This window comes from Aspergillus stella-maris (genome assembly GCF_047715825.1).
Source record: "Aspergillus stella-maris strain CBS 113639 unplaced genomic scaffold BDV14scaffold_70, whole genome shotgun sequence".
In the NCBI taxonomy this organism is placed as follows: Eukaryota; Fungi; Ascomycota; class Eurotiomycetes; order Eurotiales; family Aspergillaceae; genus Aspergillus; species Aspergillus stella-maris.
Window position 1 is genome coordinate 96,861 of NW_027396864.1, and position 20,939 is coordinate 117,799.

Below are 20,939 nucleotides of genomic sequence, written 5' to 3' on the forward strand. Positions count from 1 at the left end.
TTCATAAGTCAGGAGGCAGGAAGCAGGAAGCAGAGTCAAATGGGGGCGACGGCCGGAGTGCGGATTGTGATGGAGGGAAGCTGGTTGGGAGAAAAAAAAATCTGCTGCACGTCTGGCTCAGTCCGGTGACTTGCATCTCCTCAATCTTAATGTCCTGCACGGTCTTAGCTCTAGAAATCATAACGCAGATAACGCGTCAGTAGATCGCCAATTCGAGGTCGTCGGCAGATGGTCTGCTGTAGGAGATATGAAGATTTGTGAGGTCTCGTTGAGCAGAGATCCATCATCCAGACATTTGCAACGGCTAATTCTCGAGATTGATCAGTCTTGTGTCACTTAGAGCGCAGTGATCGCAACTTTGCTTATTTTGTCACCAAGTCTCGTGCATATTGGAGGGTGATTCCGAGTCCTCAGAGTGAAGTTCATGGACCATGCTTCAACATGATGCAAACTCTGGGGGTAAGATAAATGCAGCATCAGATGTGATGACATATAAAGTGGCGTAATACTGGGAAATTGAGTAGTCGACGCCTCCTGCGCCTATCGTCTGAATCCCCATATAGCCGATTATGAAGGATGGAGCACAATATATATTGTTGACCAAAGGTCGTGTCAAGAGGCAGGCTTATTCACCATCATTTTCTGGATGCCACTCTAAGAAAAGATAGCCTCATCCATAGATAATGGCCTCGACGCAATGTCCACAACGACCGTTGAGTTTCTCCGTACTCCGCATGAGGGGTTCGAGACAGTCAACATGCAATGGAGGTCAAAAGAGGTGATGAGGTTATCCTGGGCAGAGAGCTCGGGTGGGTCAAAGAGAGAGTGGATACCTAGCGGGCGGTGGTAGACGGCAGAAAGGAGGCGGCGGAGCTAAACTGGGAAACAGGCTACTCCCCTGGCAGCTAGAATGGAATGACCACTGACAGTCTCCATGGCGGACACCCCTCCATTCCGAAGTCCCTCAGAAGATGTCCCTTCTGAGCTCGGAGCAGAAGGGAGAACTCTACACCCAAGATGACTCCGATGCTACCCCGGTAGTCTCACCTTACGAACAGAAACAACCATTCCCTCCTCTACCGCCCGATGAGCTCGATTCTACCACAGAAACACAAGACAGTACTAGCTACGAGCAAGAAGATGATCAGGATATAGAAGACTCTCCGCTCCGTGGGGTGGATGGAGGAGACGACGCGGACTTTCACTCTCATTATTCATTGGAAGATCAGTCATTTTCGGATGCCTCAACAGACTCCAACGACGAACAATCGCCGGAAGACGGCATTGCGATGCATCATCCTTTCCGACAGTCGACAGGCTCCCTTCATGGCTTCAATGCATTTGCGCCACCCTTTTATAACCGGCCTCCTACTCCATTACCCCCATCGCCATCGCTCACATCTCTGCTCCGACCTCCTTTTTCTACAACTACTTCACGACCGACCACACCCGACAGCTCCGACGTTGAGACACCGAATGACACGGAAGCAGCTGTCGCAAAGTCGGCGCGCAGGGCGACGACCGTTCCTAGAGCCAGCCCTAAGGTTCCGACTTACGAGTACTATGGCTTCGTCTTATACCTCGCTTCATCTTTAGCATTCCGTGAGTGATTCTTTCCCTGACACAGTACGGAACAGTAGCTCTAATATTTCACAGTCATCTACATCCTGTGGTCATACCTCCCATCTCCCTTCCTACACCAACTTGGAATATACTATTATCCGAACAGATGGTGGTCTTTGGCTTTCCCATCCTGGCTAGTGATGTCCATTATCTATATCTACGTCGCCTTGGCCTCCTATAATACGGGGTATCTAACCCTACCAATGAACAGCGTGGAGAATATCGTGGACGAAGTGGCTAACGTGGCGGTCATTGACGGAAAGGGTAGACGGCGACCGGGTGGTGCTGCCAAAATGCGTGCTGGCGCAACCTCTTATCAGATCATGGGGCCACAAAACCGAAAGGTCAACTGGAGAGAAATCTGGAGCGAAGGAACGGACGCGGTTCTGGATGTCCCTGTCGGTGGCGTGTGTGAAGTGCTCTACGGACAAGAAAGGGATGACGAAGAAGTTGTCTGCGAGGAAGGCTCAGATTTGTAGAAATAGGTGGTTCGATATAGACGCTATGAATCATGAAATTTTCACAGCAGACGATAGATGAGCTGTCGGTTGTTGTCATAAGGGGAGTTCCATGTGATCGTAGCACGATGGGGAGACACTATTGAAACCCCGGTTTTCGCGGGGCCGTAAAGTTGAGACACGTTTCGCTTGTGTTCTTGCATAGTACCTTTGTGTTCGAGCTTGGCAGGTCGCTGAGTTGGATACAAGCAAACAAAAAGATGGCAATCTGTTATCAGAGTCTTTGGAGAGGAACCCCTGACCAAGAGCACCGCCAACCCCAGCGCTAAAGGCGGTAACCATCACGGGAGCGGCAGCGGAACCAACAAGAGGCCAGCGGCGGCGGTCACTGCTGCGAGGAGAGTCCTCCAAACGCGCTTCGGTCCAGTGAGTGTTCATTTCGCCTCCAACAGCCCAGCTCGACATTTGGTCCCCTTTCCAAACGAGCCCTTCCTGCTTCTGCATCTATCTCCATTGTTGTTTACCCGCTGGTGCTGGCACGGCTTGGGTCCGTCGTTCCCTGCCGCTGTCGCCCGTCCGTCCTGTGCTGCTCGCTCACTCACAACAACACTTACCGCTACCGCTGCGAACATCAACTCCGAGCCGTCCACCTACACCACCGCACGTCATCGATTTTTTACGAGTACTTTCACGCTTGTTGTCCTCTGTTTAATTGATTCCTTGTCGCTTCAGCTTCGCATTGTATGGCTTGGCAATCTCCCTCCGCCATGTCTGGGGGTGGAGGGTTCGTTGGTCCCGGTGGTGATGCGAACGGCGGCCCTCAGGGGACGGAATATACCTTGCAAGGTAAATCTTTGGCGCCTCTGACATTGGTGTCGCTATTTAATCGCGTATGGATCAATCGCTAATGCTCGTTGCTTGCTTGAATTTAGGTGTAATGCGCTTCCTGCAGACAGAATGGCACCGACACGAACGAGATCGCAATGCCTGGGAAATCGAGCGCGCGGAGATGAAGTCTCGGATAGGCAAACTCGAGGGTGACGTCCGAACAAACAAGCGCCTTCATGAGTCGCTTGGGAAGCATGTTCGGATATTGGAGGCGGCTTTGAAGAAAGAACGTGAGAAGGTCAAGAAGCTCACGAACAACGAGACCGTGGAGGACCTCCGAGACCCTAAAGAGATTGCTCGGGAGAGTATAAACTCCCTGAAAGGTGAGGACCCAGCTTATCATGGTTGTAGTCGCGAATTTTTTTCTCACGCATCTTCTTATAGCATCACGACCCAAATCAGAAACAGGCTTCGAGGACCTCGACTCTGAGAATCAGAATGAATATCGCCAAGAGACCGAACGCGACAAGTCACGGCTATATCTATCCAAATGCTCGCAGGAAATTGCGTATCACGTTATTCCCTCCGCACACCCACCCCCCGATCTCGCTGAGCTCGAGCTCTCGAACCATGTTTATGGCAACCAGCAGCTGTCTCAGCAAGGCTTGGAAGAGGCATACATTCAGCAGCAACGGCAGAAGGCCAACCATAACATGATGGCACGAGAAGTCCCGATGCAAAATCACCAACCTATTGTCCGACATTATCCCGATAATATGAGTTTGTCCCGCGCCCCTAGCCAGTATAACCTCCCAGCCACCTCGAGGGACATTGATAGGCGGATGATGGAGCAAGGACAGTCCCCGTTACCTACTCTTGATGACAGTAAACAGACTCTTGAGAACTCTGTACGGGGTCATGAGGCTGTGGAACGGCAGGTGTATGAGGGCTACAATGCGCAACCTCCAGCCGGGGAGGCGCCACGTCCCCAGCAATCTGAGGAGAATGTTGGCGATACCGATGGCTGGAACTTTGATGATCCAACTGAGCAGGTAGCCCCTCCCGAGTCGATACCCCAAAGACCGGATGTCGATGCATTTCCCAATGCGAACTTTGTCCGGCAGAAGTCGCCCGCACGGACTGGATCGCTCTCTCATCGAAGAAAAAGCTCTGGCGCTCGGCGGAAGAGCGACGGCTCTGTAGATCTCGGCACTGGCGCGGGGCCAAAGCAAGACTCTTCCTTTCGGGTCCGTTTCGCTCTACGAGGACACCTTGATGTCGTCCGATCTGTAATCTTTACTGGCGGTGGCAGCCCATCAGAACCTGAGATTTGCACATGCAGTGATGATGGAACCATCAAGCGGTGGATCATTCCAGCAAGCTACGGAGCTTTCGGTCACTCGGCGAATAGCAGTGACTTGGATATCACGAGTTATTTCACGCACCGCGGGCACGTTGGAGCTGTTACGGCCTTGGCCGCATGCTCTCCGTCTCAAAACTTCTCAAACGGTGGTCGCACTATCGGAGACGGGTGGGTTTTCTCAGGTGGACAGGATGCCAGTGTGCGGGTCTGGGAACGCGGTAGGGTTGATCCCAAAGCTACGCTAGATGGTCATTCCGATGCTGTCTGGGGTCTCTGTGTTCTTCCTGGAACGGCAGGATCCATATTCGGTGACTCTGCAAGCCATTACGGAGGACCCGATCGTGTTGTTCTTGCATCTGGCTCCGCTGATGGTAAGATCATCATCTGGGCTGTCAGTGCGCCGCCACAGCTTTCCTCACCACAAGCTGGCAACCGCCGCCAAGGTGGTAGCAGGCGTGCTAATTCGATATCTTCCGGCTCAAATTTCCCGTCATCACCGCAGCCTAGTACGGCAACAACAACACCGTTCCATTACACAATGGTTCGGCAGATTGTCCGGACGGAATCGCCTTCGCCGACATGTATTAGTCCGTTGTCCCTTGCTGGTATCAATTTCATCGTTTCCTACACCGACGCTTCCATCCTCGTCTACGACACGCGAACCGGTGAAGAGATCGTGGGCATGGCGAGCCTTGAGACATATGATGGCACTCGATCAACGGGTGTCAACTCGGTCGTTGCAACTACTGTTGGCTTCGACGGATCGGCGGGTCTTGACCCAAGCCGAACATTGGCTGACGAGGAGGTTGTACATGGGGCCACTGGCTCGAGTGGCTCGGAGGGTGTTGTCATCAGTGGCTATGAAGACCGCTATATCCGCTTCTTCGACGCTAACAGCGGTATGTATTATCCCCTATTCATCAAACTCGGCCAACTAATCTTTCTCAGGCCAATGTACCTACACCATGCTAGCACACCCCTCCGCCATCGCGTCACTCTCACTCTCCCCCGATGGCCGCGAGCTCGTGTCTGCAGGCCACGACGCCAGCCTGCGGTTCTGGAACCTCGAAAAGCGAAGCTGCACCCAAGAAATCACAAGCCACCGCCTGATGCGCGGCGAAGGCGTCTGCTCGGTCGTATGGAGCCGCGATGGCCGGTGGGTCGTCGGCGGCGGCGGCGACGGGGTAGTCAAGGTGTTTTCGCGATAGACTTACGTTACAAGGCTATACCAGACAGACCAGGACCGTTGTCGATCGATCGATGTATGATTTTGCTACCACCACTACTACCATCTCACCATGTCCCGCAGATACTCTTCATGTTCTTACGCCATGTTCATTACATTACACCTTATGTTTCTCCTTTTGGACTCATGAAATGATTGAGCGATTGGCCGTTTCGTACCTGAGCATTTGTAACGGTGTCTATCTGAACCAGATTACCAAGTACCTGGCATATGTTCCTTTCTACTTACTATTCATGTCCTTATAAATCATTTCCCCTTACTTCCTTATCATGTTTTCTTTCTTGTTTCCTCCATTCTATTATGTACTCTTTCCTCTTAACCTATCAACGCCTACGTATACCAAGATGTCTTGTCTCGTGTCATTGTCCTCTCTGTGTCAATCTATTCTTTAGCTCTAGGTTCTTTGGCCTTGTCCATGAGGGATGTGTCAAGGAGAGTGTATGCTATTATATCCATTATCCTTTTGATGTGATCCCTCTATTCGCGGCATATCTGCTGTTTCTGAAGGCTGGTACGATATCGATGCGGATTTTGAGTGCCCAATCACCACATTTGAACGAACCCCATCTACTGATACTGGTTCCGAATAACTGTAGTGGATATATAAGTCATATTGAATGGTATTCAGGTATCACCAATTCCAATGGGGAGAATAACACCGAGAATTTAACGACTACCCTCCCAAGCCCCCTTAAACACTCCCCTCATCCGCTTCGCAACATCCTCATCCTTAAGCCTCTGCTCCAAATAACCCTGCAAATCCTCCCAGAACTGTTCTGTCCGCAGGACATCTTCACCACTGAGCCCAACGGCAGCCTTAGCCGTCGTCTCGCCACCCTCACTGACCTTCCTCTCTGCGCTTGCGTCCTCTTGAGACTGTTCAGGCGCATCAACAACCCTCGCACCCCCCATAACCATAACACCAAACTCAACGCTCCCTCCTCCACTAAGCAGTCCCTCCTCACTCGCATCACTCATAACCTCCGAAACAGTCTTTGCGTTCCCGCTAACGGGCTTCCGCTTGAAGAGGATCTTGATCTTCTCGGTTGAAACCTTATTGTCTGAGCCCGTTTCGACAATTCGTTCGCGGACGGCGTCCTTGAGGTCTGCGACGCTTGTCGTGGAGATTGGTGCATTGGGGAGAGTAAATTCGAGGACGGGGTTTCGAGCTGATTTCAGAGTGATGGAGATGGCTTTGGCAGAGCCGGGGTTTGCGTTTTGTGTGGCTTCAGAGCGGGGTTTCTTGGGCATGGAGGGGCGGGAGGGGAGGTTGCGGGGGAGGGTGTACTATTTCAACGTATCAGTGACTTGTCAATCGGGACGAGGGTGTTGCGATAGTGATGAGATTGGGAGATTGTGTGGATGAGAGATCACGTACAGGCGCACGAGGCGTTTGTCCTTGATCTTGGATGGCATCTGCGCGGAGCTTGATGGGGCGGGCATCGAGCGCTGAGAGGAAGGTCTTTGTGAATGCGAGTTCGGTCATGGTGGTTATTCGCTGATGTATGCCTTTTCAGAAAGAACGAGGTATAGTGGGAGAAAGAGGAAATAAAAGAAGTAGATTGAGGAAGAGGAAGTAAAGTGATACAACAACCTTGACGTCGCGCAAAAAACCAACATTACCCAATCGGTCGACCATGAAGCTCCGATCCGCCTGGTGGCCTAGGTCATATTGCAGCCTGAAATCCAAGGCATTAACACGTCCCAAGTCCCGTGCGTGGGCCGTCCACCCGTGCCTGGCCTCTTGGTCTCCTTTTCACCGCCCAAACCAAAATCTCCAACTGCCACACCCGACCGCCTACCAGCGCAGAAAAAAAAAAGTCAAAAAGATAGAAATCTTCCGTCCAAGTCGCCGCATAACAACAATTGCCAAACCCCGTCACATACTTTTTCGCAATGGGTAAAGGACGCCGCATGAAGAAGCAGGGCCCTCCGGCCCCGCTAGATGAGTCGAAGATCACGATGCTCAAGAAACGCAAGAATGGCGATGCTGAGAATGTCAGTGTGAAGGATGCGGGCAAGAAGCGGAGACGGGATGATGGTGAGGATGCTGTTGTTGAGAAGAAGAGTAAGAAGAGTAAGGCTGTTGCTGCTCCTGCTACGAATGGGAAGGCGAAGGCCAATGGCGCTGCTGTGAATGGAAAGGAGAAGAAGAAGGTTGTCAAGAAGCAGCCCGAGCCGGAGTCGGAGTCGGACGAGGATGAGGATGAGGATATGTCGGACTTTGAGGGTGATGGTCTTGATGAGGACGAGTTTGAGGATTTGGATGGTGTTAGTGAGGGGTCTATGGATAGTCAGGGCGAGGGACAATTCGGATTCGGCAGCGATGAGGATTCAGATTCCGTTGTCGATTCAGACGAAGACGACCACCCCCGGCAAACGATGTTCTCCGATGACGAAGACATGTCCGACGCAGAGGAACAACTCACAGCAGCCAACATCGAGGGTCTCTCACGGAAACTGGACCAGAAGAGACAAGAGGAAGAAGAGGAAGCCGAGGCTGAACTGCAAGAGGCCGCTTTGCAAACGAACATCGCAGGCGACGCACAGGACGTTTTCGCAGGCACAGACGGCGAAGGGCTAGCACCCAACCTCCAGCTTCTCCGAACAAGAATCACCGAAACGATCCGCATCCTTGGCGATATGAAGACGCTTGGTGCTTCCGGCAAGTCTCGCGCGGACTACACCCAGCTGCTCCTCAACGACATCTGCACATACTACGGCTACACCCCCTTCCTCGCCGAAAAGCTCTTCAACCTCTTTACGCCCATGGAAGCCTTCGCCTTCTTCGAAGCCAACGAGACCCCCCGCCCGGTCGTCATCCGCACAAACACACTCCGCACAAACCGCCGCTCCCTCGCCCAAGCCCTCATCAACCGCGGCGTCGTCCTCGAACCCGTCGGCAAATGGTCCAAGGTCGGTCTGCAGGTTTTTGAGTCTGCCGTTCCACTCGGTGCTACACCCGAGTACCTAGCAGGCCACTACATCCTGCAAGCCGCCTCCTCTTTCCTCCCCGTCATGGCGCTCGCCCCCCAGGAAAACGAGCGCGTCCTCGATATGGCCTCCGCCCCCGGTGGTAAAACAACATACATCTCCGCCCTGATGCGCAACACAGGCTGCGTCATCGCAAACGATGCCTCCAAGCCCCGTGCAAAGGGTCTAATCGGTAACATCCACCGTCTCGGCTGCAAGAACACAATCGTCACGAACCTCGACGCCCGCACCGCTTTCCCCAAGGCCATGGGCGGTTTCGACCGCGTCCTCCTCGACGCCCCCTGCACAGGAACAGGCGTTATCTCCAAGGACCCCGGCGTCAAGACGAACAAGAACGAGCGTGATTTCCTCGCCATCCCACACATGCAGCGCCAGCTTCTCCTCGCCGCTATTGACTCCGTCGACCACGCTTCCAAGACGGGCGGATACGTCGTTTACTCTACCTGTTCTGTGACAGTCGAAGAGAACGAAGCTGTCGTGCAGTACGTCCTTAAGAAGCGCCCCAATGTCAAGCTTGTTGACACGGGGCTGGGAGACTTCGGAACACCGGGATTCACAAACTACATGGGCAAGCACTTCGACGACAAGATGACCATGACGAGGCGATACTTCCCGCACCGTGAGAACGTCGATGGTTTCTTCGTCTGTAAGCTGAAGAAGACGGGCCCTACGCCCGTTCAGAAGCCCGGCGAGAAGGATGCCGCTGCCAACGGCACCCGCACAAAGTCCACCACACCCACGACAGACGGATCGGACAGCGAAGTCGTTGACAAGACACCTATCACCGAGGAAGGAGTCTCAAGAGGCGAAGGCTTCAGCGCCTTCGACGAGGACGACGAGGAGGATAAAGAGCGCATGCTCCGTGCTACGCGAAACCGGCTGAGGAGAAAGGGTCTCAACCCTAAGGGTGTATTGAATAAACCTAAGAAGAACGTCGCGCCAAAGCCGAAGGACAAGACCGAGTCTGCTTCGGAGTCAGAGGCGGCAACGGTCTCAAAGGACAAGGCCAAGGCTAAGAAGTCTGAGGCTGCGCCTGAGCCCGAGGCCGAGAAGACGCAAGAGAAGGAGAAGAAGGAGGTAGAGTCCAAGAAGGAGAAGAAGAGTAAGAAGGCTGAGAAGAAGACCGAGACTCCCTCTGCCACACCTCTCTCAAATCAAGAGGCCGGCAAGCAAAAGAAGGAGAAAGATGTTAAGGACAAGAAGGCTGCTGCTAGCGGTCCGGGGAAGGAGAAGAAGAAAGTGAAGAAGGGAAGTAAATAGATGATTCCATCTTTTCCAGACCGGCGTTATGACATCCGTTCTACTATATCTATTCTATATGTATGCATGCAAATAATTGGTTTCATGGTTCGGCTCGGTTCCATCTTGTTAGCATGGTGAATGAAAAGTAATCATTGTTCAACGTTTCTGGGCTTTGTCCTTATATCATAAGATTTCACAGGATATTATGGTGGAGTTCTACGAATCTACTTGTATTTGAGAGCATGTATGTCGCATAGAAACAATTCAAAATTTGTTCAAAGAATGTCGATCTAGAAAACAAGTTCGAATCTTTCCACAAGATAAAAACAATTCAAACAGAAAAGACACCACTCTAGTGATGTATGGGACGTAAATTCCAGCTCCAGGGTATGATAATGTTATGCCAATATTCTCCAACCAGAGACCTGCACCAAACAATCGCAAAATAAAACAACGATAAATGAATGAACGAATGGAAGAGAGAATGAGTGAATGAAGGTAGATCCCACGATAGCCACTTTCTGCTCACGTGCGGTAAATCTTGACAACGCTCACGATGTTCTTCCTGCAAATAGGGCAGATGTCCACCTGCCTTGCGCAAGTCACACAGGCACAGACATGACCACAGTCATAAAAGAGGGCGTCCTGCTCTTCACCGAAACAGATCTGGCACAGGTCCATCTCTTCGTCCGCAACCTCCCAGTAGCTGATACCCTTGCCGTGACGCTTGCCATCCTTGTAACCACCAACGTACTTGTTGCCGGTCTTGCGCTCAACGAAGGTTCCTTGGCCGTGGCATTGGTTCTCGAACCAGTCACCATCGTAGGTATCGCCAGTGGGGTACTCCATGAGACCCTGGCCGTGGCGCTTGCCGAGGACGAAAGCACCGGTATAAGTAGCTGCCGAATCAGAGATATGCTTCCCTTGGCCATGGAAGTAGCCTTTCATGATATCGCCAGAGTAGTAGTCCGATGTGAACGTTGCATCGATGGTCTTGTTACCGGTGAAGGCCTTGGTGGGGTGGTTGCGGGAGTTAGCCCAGAGGTAGCGGACAAGGTGGTCTGGGTTAGCGAAGAGGCCGCGCTCGTGGAGCTTGGAGCGCTTCTCGACGTTGAGCTTGTCGCCGACGATGAAGCAAGTCCCATCGGGAGCCTCAATCTCGAAGGTCTCCGCTGACGCGAGGCTGAAAATTTCAGTGTTGTCGACGCGCTGCCAGACTTGGAAGTCCTTCGTTGAGGGCCATCCAAGGTTCTTACGAATGGCGCGCTTGATGGTCTTGTGCTTCTTGGAGAAGAATGAACCCATGGTGCGCAGAGACTGTGACTCAATGTCAAAGACTTGGATGTAGTAGTAGACGTGCTCAACGGGCAGAATCTTCTCGGGCTCTGGGACAGGAACCTCTTCGGTGCTTGGGACAGGCTCTTGCTCAGCAGGAGCATCCGTTTGATCCTCCGGAGCTGATGGGGTAGGCTCCTGTTCTTGGGGTGTAGGAGGCTGAACCTCCTCATCTAGCTGCTGGACATCGCCTGCAATGATAGCCGCAATGACGGCATCATTCTCATCGACCACAGCCACCGAAGTGTCTACCGTAGCTGGCTCTGCATTCTCGGTTGCAGCGGCTGGGCTCTCCGCGGTTCCAGAAACTGGTTCCGTAGTCGCAGGTTCCACTGTGCTGACAGCCTCAGCGACAGGCGCAGCAGGCTCAGCCTCGACAGGTGCTGCGTCGTTGGCAGGTGCCTCGGTAGACGAGACCTCAACTGCAGCCGGTGCCAGGGACTCTGTGGCCTCAGTGTTTGGCTCAGGAGTGACAGTCTGCTCCGACGCTACGATGGGTTCGGCAGGAGCAACGTCCACAGGGTTTTGGCCGACGGTGCTGGACGAGCCGGGTTCAGCGCCTTCTTGAGCTGGAACAGTCTGCACCTCGTCAGACGTCTCGGAGGCAGCCTGCTCAACAATTGCTTCCTCAGGCTTGGAGTTGATCGCGATTGGCGCCTCAGGGTCTTTCATCGCAAAGTACTTGGCATCACCATCCGACACAATCTGCAGCCAGTAGCGGACAGGGTTGACTGGAAGGTCAACAGTAGCAGTGAGGTCGGAGACGCGGCGAAGTGCAAGGGTTGGACCGCAGCGATCACGCGTATGGCCAATTTGCCAGAGACGAATATTCTCCGGACTGACCTCGCGCTCTTGCTGCGTAGAAGCCCAGAGTCCAATCTTCTTGCGGACGTCGATAAGGTTGGTGGAGCGTGGAACGCTCAAGTACATGACACTGTTCGCTGCCTTGGCTTGAGACATGAGGTCGTAAGAGTCAAACAGACTGCCGAGCTGGTCATACTTCTGCAAAGTGTAGACCTCGACCTGGATATCCTGTTCCTTGTTCTCCTCACCCTCGGATTTCTTCGGAGAGCTGACTTGGCCCGTTTCATAGTAGTCCTTGAGCTCATCGGTAACTTCCCATGGTCCCTGAGGGCCAGGTAGGAATTCTTTGACGACATCGCTACGTACGTACATGACAGCAATCGCAACATCATGGCCGGTCTTGTGGTCTGGGGTCTCGCCTGCTTCCAATCCAAGATGCGGACCGAGCGCTGTCTTCTGGGTCAAGCACTCGACTCGGTTGTCGCTGCCATCGTCGAAAGCCAGCCACTTACTGCCGGGACCACCTGGTCGCAAGATGCTGAAAAACTTGCCGGAGGTCCGACGGCCACGGTGAACAACGTATCCGTACAACGCATACTTTCCGCACTGACCATCCAAAATATGAGGCGAAAGATCAAGCTCCTCATCTAGATCAACTCTGTTGTAAAGAAGACGCCATTGCCGAGCGGCCTTGTCCAGTGTCTGGCGACTGAGCTCAAGATGCAAGACCGGAGGTAGAGCCCATCGCCCGGGCTTAGCCTCAAGATACCATTTGAAGGCCTCTCCCGTTGTTTTAGCCTTGTCAGCAGGCACACAGATGCGAGAGTTGTAGTCTTTTGGAATCGTGTTCACGCCTTCTTTCTGGACATCTGCGAGAAGTGTGTCAACCGAGGGGCTGTCAAACAACTGGGCAAGCTCCTTGGCTGCTGGTGTGCCCTCCAGCTCCAGCTCCAAAGAGCGACGCAGACGTTCCCAGAACTCGCAAACATCACTTGAGCCCTCATGGAGATTCCGCAGAGTGGTTGTAATCGTATCTGTATCGACGTACTGAAGAGACTGGTCTCGCTGCCGCAGCTGCCAAAGGAACTTCTGCAGGGCATCGCACAACGGCTTCGGTTTGATATCACAGTTTGTTAGGTGCTCTAGGACATTCACGCTCTGAATGATCTTGCAGAACGGAGCCACATGTAGCAAAGAAGCCAGTCCAGCAACATCTGCGCTGTGGTTGATGACAGAATCACCGAGTGGGCGATAGCCCGTCAGACCAAGGCTGTCCCAGGTGGGTTCAGCATCGCAAGGGTGCCACCAGAGCGACTTCGTTGGGTCATCGAAGATACGGATATAGGCGCCAAATGCCAAAGTGTCGTTCCGGAGCAAGGCTTGATGGTAGAGGTGCTGACGACGGTGAATCTGGTCCCAAGGACCGTGGAAATTGGTCCAGCCCCAGTCGGGGTTGTGTGGGTTAAATTGATGGCAAGACGACTGCATCCACCCGGTGCGAGGCTCTTCGGGGTTGTAGCAGATGACAGCAATCTGCGCCGACACTCTCCAAGGCTCCTTGCCTGTCTCCTGTTGGCTAGCGGCAGAAGGATACTTGTTCTTAAACATCTCCATCCAAGCTTCGGTATCCTCGGTTTTGTCGAACTTGAGATCCAACTCCGGAGCGTTCATTTCTTGGTCTTTCTCTCCGGGGCCACGCACAATTTTGAACTCCGTTTCGGGCAGAGAGCCGTCGGGGCTCGGCATGGTGTCTGAGCACTCAATGTAGACACTCAACGATCCAACGTTGTTTCCGCGAGGGAAAAACTTGATCGTCCACCAATACCCTCCCGCGTAAGCCGGAGGAGAACGTATGATTTTGGCACGGTTAGGGTTTTCCTTGGTGCCTCGTACACCCTTGATCTTCCATGTGAGACGAACCCTCTCCGCCGGGCGATATTCGGGATCATCAAGAATAGGGTAGAAGTCCTTCTCCCAATACTCATCTAGAATCGTTTGAATATGTTGGAAGTGGGGAGCAACGAGAGAACTTACGATCGATAGCACTGTGGTTGCGGTCCGAGGTTTCAATTTCCTTCAGCTCAGCCTCGTCTGGAGCAGAAGTATCCTCTTCCTCTTCCACCCAGTATGCATGTTCTTCCTGTGGTACATCTGCATCTTGTGTCGTTTCCTGTGCTTCTGTGTCTTGGGGCGTCTCCGGCTCTTGAGGCGCTTCGGTCTGTTGTGGGGTTTCCGTCTGCGGAGGTGTTTCGGTTGGCTGAGGAGTGCCGGCTTCTTGAGGAACTTCGGCCTGCTCGGTAGCTTCAGTTGATTGAGCAACCTCGGTGGTTGTCTCCGCAGGAGCCTCAGGCGTTGACTCTTGCTGAGGCTCTGGCACCGCTGGCGGCGGCTCCGACACGACGGGCTCTGTAGGTTGTTGAGAGGCCTCTTGAGGCGTTGTATTTAGTGAAACAACACTGTTATCTGTGAGATCGGCAGGACGAGGATCGGTGTCGAGAGGAATAGGAACAGGTAACTGTTCAACTGTGACTGCGGGATCCATGTTGACGGTGTAGTATGCGGAACAACGGTGGGTACAGTAGAACGTCGGAACAATTCAAACAATGGAAGCAACAGAGCCAAAGAAAAAACAATTGTAACAGGCAGAGAGGAGTAAATAAATTATTATGCAGTCGCGAGGAAGTGTGAGTCACGCAAAAAAGGCAGCAGGCGCAGCAAAACCAAGGTGAGCAACAGGCAGAACAGAGCAAGCTGAAGATGGAGAGTGGTGAGTGGCAGTGGTGGTCGAGAAGTGCGATAAGACGCTTATCAGGGGGGGCTGAAGCGTCTTAGTGTACAGTACGGGGTAACCTGCACAGACCGGGGGAATCGCTCTGAAGAACACCAGACTTGACGAGTGAAAGGGCTGGAAAGCACGGTGCAGGGATAGCGAAAGAAGGAGAGTTGGTTGGACTCCGGCGAAAAATGAAAGAAACTCAGAGGAGCAAAAATAAACAGAAGGAAAAAAGAACACAGACCGGCGGAACGATAGTGAGGTCTGAAGGATGGGGAGGGGGGAGAGAGAGAGCAGGCAGGCAGGCACTCAGGCAAGGCTGTAGAATGAGGCGGTACCACAGCCAAATCAGACACGCTCACCGCTGGTTCTGCCCTGCGCTTACTCCGTGTTCTTCTACAAAAGGTCAGGAAGCGTTATTATCCGGGGGCACTGCTTCTTATCCCGTTCGCAAGGCTCTGAAAGAAGTCTTATTCCTTATCCGTACCGAGTATCTGCCTCGCCACCGTCTCCTCCTGGGCCACCCCTGGCCTGTCTGGATTTCGCCTGGCCCAGTGTGAGCAGGAGGATCTACCAAAAAGAGATATCCCCCACTTCGTTCTGCCAACGTATCTTTGCTTTTGTCTCTAGTTGGGGATTGATCATCTGTCTCCGACGGCCGTGGCGACAGCTTCGGGAACCCAAACTAAATGCCATTCGTCTTATCAGCCCCATCCAGGCCACGGCGATCAAACCCACGGTCCATTCCACTCAACCGATCGATTTCACGCGCCCACTGATCCGTGATTCGTCCACTGCGCAATGCTCAACCCACCTGAAACTTTGCCCCTTCTCCTCTTTTCCTCTGCCCTGCACTCCAGACGCCGGAATTTCGGGTCGGATGTGTATCTCCTTCTCTGAAGAGAATATTCTGTTCCTGGGCTTTCATTTGGTTCGCATCCCCGCTCCGTTTCCACCTCGTCGGGTCTTTCTGGAATCCTTCTCGCCACGCAACAAAAATTTCGGGCTCGCAAGTGCGCCGAGAACGGTCGGACGACCAAAAGGTGGAGTCAGTTTGCTGTTGTCCGAAAAATGATACGGATTCTAACTGCAGCTATGCAGCATGATCATTTGACTTGTACCAATGAGGCCCCAGTCCCATCTCCAGTCGAGAATGTGCGCAATATTCTAACTCAGTTTTGTGATTGCTCAGTATCCGATGAGGATTGACCTGCCCGCGCGAACGTGGCGGCCACAATGAGTGGGAACACAACTGTCGCTTCCGCATACACCTTCACGGACTGGCCATCTGCCTTGATCTTACCCCAGCTCACAGCCTCGTCCGGGCGGGCGCCAGCGTCGCTACCGTCGAACTCCTGAGCTGTATTGATGTATACTGCGTGCTCGGCCCCATTCCGCATCAAACAAGCGTTGGCAATATGATGTTTGACCACACCTCCACCAAGAATAATCATACCTGCGCGGGCCGCTCGGACAGCCATAGTATTGATTCGACGCAGGTCATCGACGATGTCTACTCGCAGCCGGAGAGGAGAGGCTTTGAAGGTATGAAAATAAAGCATGTCACCTAGCGAGCCGTCGGTAAGGGCGGGGCAAAATATGGGGATGTTGTTTTTGGCCGCCCAATAAAGGACCGAGTCCTCGTGGTTGATTTCGTGTCCCAGACGCTCAATGATTCGACTCGGTGTCCAGTGTAGTTCATCCTCCTCGTTGCCAGTCTGCTGGGCCTTCTTGTTGGCCGCTTCTTGCTCTTCCAACATCTTGTCTAGGATGGGCACCAACCAATCTTCGAACGCACAGTAATTGCTATTGGGGACGATAAGGTTTCCGATTCGGTTAAGGCCCTTGGCTCTAAGGCCAGCGCCGGGTGCTGTGAAGTTGCCCATGTAGGTGGGAGCCAAGCATTTAATCAAGTCCTCTTCAACTCCGCCGGCAGTTGTGACAATGGCAGAAACGTGGCGGTTGCGGACTAGATAGCGGATGGTATCACGTAGACCGGAGGAAATCAGATTGGATGTGTAACCGAGAAAGATTGTGGTTTTGTCGCCAGTTTCGGGGTGACGATAGGCGCGCTGTAGACGACAGCGACGATTAGCGAGTATATAATTGCAGCGTAGACCAGTAGGGAAGTACCATCTCATTGATGATGCGCGATGCATCGGCCACAGCACTGGCCTGGAAGCCCATGTACTTCATATTGTCGACCATCTCAGCGACTGTGATATCACGGCCCTGGAACTTCTCAAAGTCTACCCCGCTGACCTTGTGAGTCCCCTCAGGGACAGGTTCTGAGGCGACAAGCACGGCATCTGTGGCGGAAGAGGGGGGTGCGTTGTTTAATTGACCTGACATTGCGAAGAGATAATCTGTACAGGTTGTGAATTAAAATAGGAGGAACAATTATGTCTTGTCAGTTGAGTCGTGGTGCGGGGAGATAGAAACACCGAAAAAAGAAAACCAGAAAAAAAGTTGTCTGCCTGAGGCTACACTAGAAAAGTCTAATTAAGTTAAGTTAACTGTAACTCTGCCTCAGGCACTAACACGACTAGTGCAAGTGACACAAGTTAGGCTCCTGCTTGGGGTATCCGCTTTGAAGATTGGAATCGGTTTCAATTAGGTGGAAGCAAATAATCCCTGACCAACGGAATCCATCCAGCTGCTGCGCAGGGTTCCAACCGCTGTGGTGACTGACACTGACTGGTCACGGTCGAGAGTCTGCTCCTCATCAATGATCTTCTTCCCCTTCTTCCCTGTCCAGTGCTCTTCATCTCCCTTTCCTTCATTACTCTCTCTTTCTGACTGCCATCGACCCTCGTTCTTGCGCTTGAACGCGACCAACCCGATTTTCGACGCGAACTTTGAAGAGCCCGAGAGTTCGAGACTCCGTGGGTCTCCTGCCTCTGCAACGCCAACTCCTTGCAGCTGTCCGTCCGGCTGATTGCTTGACACGTTACGTGCGCTGGGAACCGTGGGAAGGTAAGGAAAATCAATTTACTGGGTTCTATTTCTTCAATTCTGTGCACTGCGAGCTATCTCCTTCACCGTCGCCTTGTCACACCCGGCAATAACCACAGCCATTTCTATTTGACTGGCCGACGCCGCCATCCCGTCATGGAAACGCCGCCTGAGGACGCAAACCCAAGAGGCTGTTGATTTCGGGCCATCCAAGGTTACAAACTGCAATTCGAATTATTGAACTCGTCATATTCGCATCTGAGACACTTCACGCCAAATCGCGGCTCGAGTCTTCGACGCATTCTCGAACCCGAGCTTCGCCCGCCTTTTCGCCAGCCAAATTCGATCCTCGATGCGGCTGGCCTGCTTAGCTAATTTTGAACATGGCCCGTGCTTCGCATTCCCTTTCAAGATCACGTGTTCCCCACACTGCTTTAGCCCTGTCGCTGTCCGCGTCTACTAGTTCCCCTGCCCTTATTAGAGCTGGTTTTCGAATCCGACGTTACGCCATTTGTTTACTACACCCATAGCGCACAGAGCAAGTTCATGACTAACCTGCTGCAGGGCGCTCTGCCAGGTTGTTTCCACCTACATCTTCTAGCATGGTCTGGTGATGTCTGCGCGCTATTCCCAATCGTTTGGGTTCAACCCCCGAGATCGCTCACCTCCGCAACGATTCGGTGATCGTCGACCTCCCGCCGGCCCTCGTGGCTCTGAAGATGCAGGTCTACCGATGGGCCGTGAGCCTCCCAGGGCTCCCAAAGCTTTGATTGATACTCCCCGAGGCGGTTCGTTTGGCGGTCGAGGTCGTGGCTATGGTCGTGGAGACTTCCGCGACAGAGACCGCGACGCTCGAGACCGTGATCGCGACCGCGACCGTGATTTTCGAGACCCTCGCGATGGTCCCCCGCCATTTCGCCGCGATATTGATCGTGAGTGGGGCCGCCGTGGCCATGATTTCGACGTGAGAGAACCGCGGGTCGGTTTTGGTCGCGGGCGTTCGCGTTCGCCTCCACCCCCTCGCGACTTCCGTGACATGAGGGAGCCTTTAGGTCGGGACCCTGATGCCACTCGCATGCGCCGTGGCTCAAGAGATAGTATAATGTCTGCAACCTCCGCAGTGCCCGATGGCCCTCCCCCCATTGGGCATCATTCTCGTCCTGGACCGGGACGCGGCCGCGGTCGCGGCGACTGGGAAGGGGGGCGCGGTCGTGGCCGGATACCATATCTCGACGATCGCGATTCGTTCAGACGCCGCAGCCGGTCTCGCGACACCAGGTGGGACAGGGATCGAGAACGAGAACGAGACCGCGACAGAGACAGACCGCTTGACCGTGACCGTGACCGAGAGCGTATACCCGTTGATAGAGAGCGAGACAGGGACATTGATAGACGTGATAGGGGCCGTGATTCAGATCGCCGGGATAGATTCGACCGCCGGGACGACGTCGACCGGCGCATCGACCGCGATGATCGCGACAAGCCAGCGGACTTGTTCTGGAAGCGTGACCAACCACCGAATCGAGTTGATACCAAAGTTCCACCGTCGTCTTCTATAGCCTCTGCTACACCAGTCCCGCATACCGCCCCTGCATTAGCAGACAGAATTACTGATTCACTAGTTGCCGAACAAGCTCGAAAACCGTCTGGGAGTGAACCGTGGCGAGATATGGAGCGACTTGAAGGTTTACCACCACGCCCAGAGCTCGTAAAAGACTTCGTTCCGCCTCCCGTTGTTAAACGCTCAACTCCCCCTGCCGCCCCTCAAGTTCCTGCGTTTGGCACCGTGACCGCGACCATTGCTCCCTTAGCTGCTGACAAACCGCCAGGCGATGCGCCCCAAGTGGCCCCGTCAGTGCAAAAACTTGAAAAGGAGCGTCAGGAACTGTTGACGAAACCGCCAATGCTACCCCCGACGGGTCCGAAAGCAGATCGAGGTCCTCCGCAGCATGTTCTCGAACAACGTGCTCGCCGTGATGAAGCTAAACGTGACGAGAGTTTCGAGGCTTCTGCAAAGCCAGAGAGCCCTGTGCGGTCCTTTAAGCCGGCCCAGACGTTGCCTGTCGGGCTGCCGAAACCCGCGGAACTCTCACCACCCACCGCACCGGCAGCCATGGTTGCAAGAGAGCGTGCAACCACCCCCGAGTCCTCGCCTAGCAAATTAACTTCAACCACCAACCTTCCTGACACAGCGCGAGGGCCTCCCTCGGCAGGCCGATCCGTCTCGCCTGGCTCACATCCCTCGCCACGCATGCATTCTTCAAGTATACCGACTGGCCCTCGAGCGCTTCAACAACGGCCGCAACCTTCCCGTGGGCCTCCTAAGGGTAACAAACAATGGATTCGGTCTGGCTACAACCGGCCGCAGGCTGGGACAAGCCCTATTTTGCCACCGAAGCGAGATTCAATCGATAGCAAAGATAGAAGCTTATCGCTCAGCGAGGACATCAAGAGAGATATGAAGATGGATATCGATGAACCCACCATTAGCCCCACAGCAAAGCGAAGCGACATTGTAAATGTTCCAATCGCATCTGAAGACAAGGAGAATGCAAAAGAGCCGGAAGACCAAGTGGCTAGCTCTCAACCGCCCGTACAAGAGAATGTCGCCAAGACCGCAGAAACCGATAAGAATGATGTGGAAATACCTGATTTTGGGCGATCTAGCGATGAGGAAGAGGATGAAAATGTGTTCAGTCAGGAATACCTGGAGGAACGGAAGCAGAGCTTTGAGAAAGACATGAAAGCTCTACGCGCAGAGATGCCGCCCCCGCCATTGGAGGACCCAACCATTGTATCGCTACTCATGCGAATCCAGCTGCTAGGCATGATCGCGAATGACACAGAACCTCCGAAATCCCCAGAGCCCCTAGCTCCTACAGATGAGGCTGCTCCCGAAGAGGCACCACAAGCGACGCCTCAGATCGATGAAGCCAACAAAAGGACCGAGGAGCAAGAACCACCGACCAAACTGGTTCTCGGTTCCCTCCCCAATGCGGTTTCTGTTGAGAACCTGCCCTTCTTACAAACGGGGCCTCTTACACCTATGTCGGACTTCGATGTTTGCCAAGAGAACAACGTGACCCATGAACGCATTAAGTCAATCCTTCGTGGCGAATTGATTGATCACCGCAAGACCATTGCTAAGAAGAACGCTGAATTGCGACTGACGTGGCTAGAGTACTACAAGCAATGGCGGCTGAGTGTATGGGAGATGGATCGTGAAAAGGACAAGGACAAGGCTTCTGTCACTCCAGGGTTGACCCCTCCTCCGGCACCGCCTCCACCAGTAATACCCACACCTCTTCTTGAGACCCG

The 20,939-nt window shown here is 53.4% G+C and overlaps 6 protein-coding genes across 6 annotated transcripts; 3 read left to right on the plus strand and 3 right to left on the minus strand.

Annotated features, from left to right (window-relative positions):
- Window positions 1-922: 922 nt before the first annotated feature.
- Window positions 923-2,260, plus strand: BDV14DRAFT_181294 (uncharacterized protein). The gene is made up of 2 exons (XM_073770044.1): window positions 923-1,602; window positions 1,657-2,260. Exons 1-2 carry the CDS (start codon window positions 972-974, stop codon window positions 2,100-2,102), a joined length of 1,077 nt encoding a protein of 358 aa, XP_073623984.1. The 5' UTR covers window positions 923-971; the 3' UTR covers window positions 2,103-2,260.
- A 445-nt stretch (window positions 2,261-2,705) lies between these two features.
- On the plus strand, window positions 2,706-5,761 carry BDV14DRAFT_133608 (cell differentiation and development protein Fsr1). Its single transcript, XM_073766186.1, has 4 exons — window positions 2,706-2,927; window positions 3,014-3,292; window positions 3,354-5,171; window positions 5,221-5,761. Exons 1-4 carry the CDS (start codon window positions 2,825-2,827, stop codon window positions 5,478-5,480), a joined length of 2,460 nt encoding a protein of 819 aa, XP_073623985.1. The 5' UTR covers window positions 2,706-2,824; the 3' UTR covers window positions 5,481-5,761.
- Window positions 5,762-5,918: 157 nt separating this feature from the next.
- On the minus strand, window positions 5,919-7,136 carry BDV14DRAFT_133611 (uncharacterized protein). The gene is made up of 2 exons (XM_073766187.1): window positions 6,897-7,136; window positions 5,919-6,805 (listed from the first exon to the last, which is right to left on the minus strand). Exons 1-2 carry the CDS (start codon window positions 7,002-7,004, stop codon window positions 6,185-6,187), a joined length of 729 nt encoding a protein of 242 aa, XP_073623986.1. The 5' UTR covers window positions 7,005-7,136; the 3' UTR covers window positions 5,919-6,184.
- Window positions 7,137-7,308: 172 nt separating this feature from the next.
- On the plus strand, window positions 7,309-10,000 carry BDV14DRAFT_181298 (rRNA (cytosine-C5-)-methyltransferase NOP2). The gene has a single exon (XM_073770045.1). The coding sequence runs from the start codon at window positions 7,415-7,417 to the stop codon at window positions 9,770-9,772; it is 2,358 nt and encodes a 785-aa protein (XP_073623987.1). The 5' UTR covers window positions 7,309-7,414; the 3' UTR covers window positions 9,773-10,000.
- Window positions 10,001-10,025: 25 nt separating this feature from the next.
- BDV14DRAFT_133642 (putative MATH and UCH domain protein) lies at window positions 10,026-14,646 on the minus strand. Its single transcript, XM_073766188.1, has 2 exons — window positions 13,928-14,646; window positions 10,026-13,878 (listed from the first exon to the last, which is right to left on the minus strand). The coding sequence occupies exons 1-2, from the start codon at window positions 14,433-14,435 to the stop codon at window positions 10,280-10,282; spliced, it is 4,107 nt and encodes a 1,368-aa protein (XP_073623988.1). The 5' UTR covers window positions 14,436-14,646; the 3' UTR covers window positions 10,026-10,279.
- A 450-nt stretch (window positions 14,647-15,096) lies between these two features.
- Window positions 15,097-17,091, minus strand: BDV14DRAFT_181300 (deoxyhypusine synthase). Its single transcript, XM_073770046.1, has 2 exons — window positions 16,800-17,091; window positions 15,097-16,738 (listed from the first exon to the last, which is right to left on the minus strand). The coding sequence occupies exons 1-2, from the start codon at window positions 17,016-17,018 to the stop codon at window positions 15,839-15,841; spliced, it is 1,119 nt and encodes a 372-aa protein (XP_073623989.1). The 5' UTR covers window positions 17,019-17,091; the 3' UTR covers window positions 15,097-15,838.
- Between the last annotated feature and the right edge of the window lie 3,848 nt (window positions 17,092-20,939).